Source organism: Aureococcus anophagefferens (assembly GCF_000186865.1).
Source record: "Aureococcus anophagefferens unplaced genomic scaffold AURANscaffold_4, whole genome shotgun sequence".
NCBI lineage: Eukaryota > Pelagophyceae > Pelagomonadales > Pelagomonadaceae > Aureococcus > Aureococcus anophagefferens.
In genome coordinates, this window is record NW_008705564.1 from 2,553,534 (window position 1) to 2,556,536 (window position 3,003).

Below are 3,003 nucleotides of genomic sequence, written 5' to 3' on the forward strand. Positions count from 1 at the left end.
TGGAACACACGCCAGCTCCACATTTATTTAAAAATCACCGATGCGGCACGCTGTCCCCGCCCGCCCCGGCGTCCGGGAGGGCCGCGTCGACGCAGTTCGAGGCCCCACCGATGTTCCGGGGCGCCTGCGCCTACTACGACGTCGCCTGCGACGGCGGCGCCTGCGTCGTCGTCGACTCGGCCGCGGACCGCGACGGGACGACGACGACGGACGCCGAGGTCCTGAGCTTCGACGACGGCGACTACGACGGTGGCTGCGGTGCGCCGCGGGGCGACGCCGCGGCCGCGTGCTGGTTCCACATAGATTACTCCCGCGGACGCGGCCCCGCGCAGGTGCCTCGGCCCGCCGAGAAGAAGCACAGCATCGGGGATTAGCACGCGTCGGTCGGGCCGGAACATCCTGGGCTAGCCGTACTTCTCCAGGAAGGCCTCGGTCTTCGCGGCGAAGACCTCGAAGCCCGCCTTGGGGTCGCCTGCTCGCTGCGCTGCTGGCTAACCCACCACCATCCCCCGGGCTCCTCCATGGAGCTGCGTGGGGTCCCACCAGCCGCCCCAGACGCCGTCAGGTCGCGCCTACGGGCCGCTCTTGGGACCCTGCCGAAGTTGAATTAGAAAGATAGTCCCTACTGCCGTGCGTGGGCCCGGCACCGGGTTCGATCCCCGCCCACGGCACCGCGCTACCCCCCCCTAGCACCCCCGTTGACCCCAACGGGAGTGGCCACTAGGGCAACGTAGCATTGAGCCACACGCGAAAAATCAGAGAGAGAATACCCCTCATATAAACTTAGATCCCGTAGCCGCCGTGCCTCCGGCCCTTGCCCGCCTTGACGGCCGGCGCGCGCTTCGCGCCGGGCGCGCCGCCCTTCTTCGCGACGTGGCCGAAGGCGCCGGCGAGCTCCTTGGCGAAGGCCTTGGCGTCGCCGCGCGTCGCCGCGGTCCAGGCGACCTCGTAGCGCGGGAGCTGGTGCACGGGCCGCGCGAGCCAGTCGGAATCGTCGTCCGCGGGCGCGTCCGCGTCGCCGTCGCCGAGGGCCGTCGGCGCGAGGGCCGCCGCGCCGGGCAGGCCCCGGGCCTCGGCGGCGCAGGCGTCGAAGTCGCCCGGCCGGCGCAGGGGGCTCAGGTCCAGGAGCACGACGTCGCCGGCGCCCGTCGCGGACTTCTGCACGCAGATCGCGGGCGCGGCGACGGCGTCGCACCAGTTGCGCCACGTGTTGAGCAGCGGCGCGTCGCGGCGCGCCGCGCGCCAGGCGCTGCCGCCGCACTCGACGAAGCCCGCGCGCTTCGCGCGCTCGAACGCGTCGCGCTCGTCCGCGTTGAGGCGGTGCGGCACTCCGCGGCTGCCGACGCCCTTCTTCTTCGACGGCTTGCCCCAGCTGATGCGCTCGACGTCGTCGCGCGACGGCCGCGCCTTCCTGAGCCTCTTCGCCGCGTCGCCGTCGGCGACGAGCGTCGACGAGGCCGCGGAGGCGGCGCGGAGGGCGCGCCGCGGCGGCGCGGCGGCGCGCTGGAGGCTCGTCGCGCCCTTCGGGAGCAGGAGCAGGAGGAGCGCGGTCCTGCGCATGGCGCTACGGCGTGCGGCGCTGCGTCGGTGCGGCGCTGGACGGCGCGGGACGGCGCTTGAGGCGGCCACGGCAGTCGAGTGAGTGAGAGCGCCAAGCTTAAGCAGCGGGTGGTTGAAGGAAAGATGCCGTGTATGGCGCACGCCCTAGAGAAGAGCTTCCACGAAAGGCTCCGTCGGCGCGTAAAGGAGCGGCCTTGCGGCGGGCTTTCTTTCGCTTGGGCGGCCGCACTAGGCGCGGCCGCGCGCGGCCCAACGCGCGGCGCGTCGCGCGACGGCGCGAACTTGAAGCCGGCGCCGCGCGCGGCCCGACGGTGACCGCGCGCGGCGCACCCGCGCTGGCCGGCTCGCGCCGTGCCGCAGCGGGGCGCCGCCGAGACTTCGGGGCGTGCGTTGAAAGAGTTAGATGGGGGCGGGCGGGGCGGGGCGGGGGCGCGCGGCGCGGGAAAATTATGCGCAGGCCTCCTCCATGTAGGCGATGAGCTCGTTGCGCTCCTTGGGCTTTTTGATGCCCGCGAAGACCATCTTCGTGCCCTTGATGTACTTCTTCGGCGCGAGGAGGTAGTCGAAGAGCGTCTCCTTGGACCAGATGACGCCCGAGTCCTTGTTGGCCTGGGAGTAGGAGTAGCCGCCGGCCTGGCCCGACTGTCGGCCGAAGAGGCCGTTCCTGCGAGCGGGGTCGCGGTCGCGCGGCGCGGCGGCGGGTCGCGCGGCGCGCGGCGCGCGGGGGCCGGCGCGGAAGGGCGGAGGACGCCGCGCGGCCTCGCAGGTTGGGGCCCTGCTTGTGGGCGCCGCCGGCCTCGACGGTGTGGCACTGGCTGCACTTGGTCTTGAAGATCTTGGCACCCTTGGCGGACATGGTGTAGGTTGCGGCGGAGCGGGTGGCTGCGACGGGGGTTTAAAGTGAGCGGTTTGCGCGGCTCGCTTCGCGGAAAAAAAATGGCCCGCGGCGTCGACGCGATCCCAGCGGCGCGCGGCGTGCATGTTGCGCGCGCGCACCGTCTCGGGATCTCGGCGCGCGGCCGCGGAAACAGACACCGATGGCGACCTGGCTCGGTTTGGCAGCTGATCTGTGTCCTTCGCGCGATCGCTCGATCGCGGCCTCTCGGTGGAGGTTCACTTCCGGCCGCGGGATGATGTGAGGCGGGCTGCCCTCAAATGTGGCGGGCTACGGCCGCGCTGCTGCTCGCTGCCGCAACGGCAGCCGACTGCCCGCCACCGGAGACCGTCGCGGCCATGGTCGACGCCGCGCTGTCGCGGCCGACGGGCATCGGCCCCCAGCAATGCTCCGAGCCCGTGTCCCTGCCGTTCCTCGCCGCGACGTACGGCTTCGCGCTCGTCGCCGGCGACGCCGTCGCATCACCGCGCGGCGTCGCGGTCGCCGTCCGGGCCTGCGCGCTCGCCGCGGATCGGCCGCCGGCTCCGGCCGCGTGCGGCGGCGTCGGC

General features: G+C 72.9%; 1 protein-coding gene across 1 annotated transcript; it reads right to left on the minus strand.

Moving 5' to 3' along the window:
* Positions 1 to 2,002: 2,002 nt before the first annotated feature.
* AURANDRAFT_59926 (hypothetical protein) lies at positions 2,003 to 2,616 on the minus strand (the record flags this gene model as incomplete). The annotated part of the gene is made up of 2 exons (XM_009036253.1): positions 2,003 to 2,224; positions 2,325 to 2,616. The coding sequence occupies 2 exons, from the start codon at positions 2,414 to 2,416 to the stop codon at positions 2,008 to 2,010; spliced, it is 309 nt and encodes a 102-aa protein (XP_009034501.1).
* Positions 2,617 to 3,003: the final 387 nt, after the last annotated feature.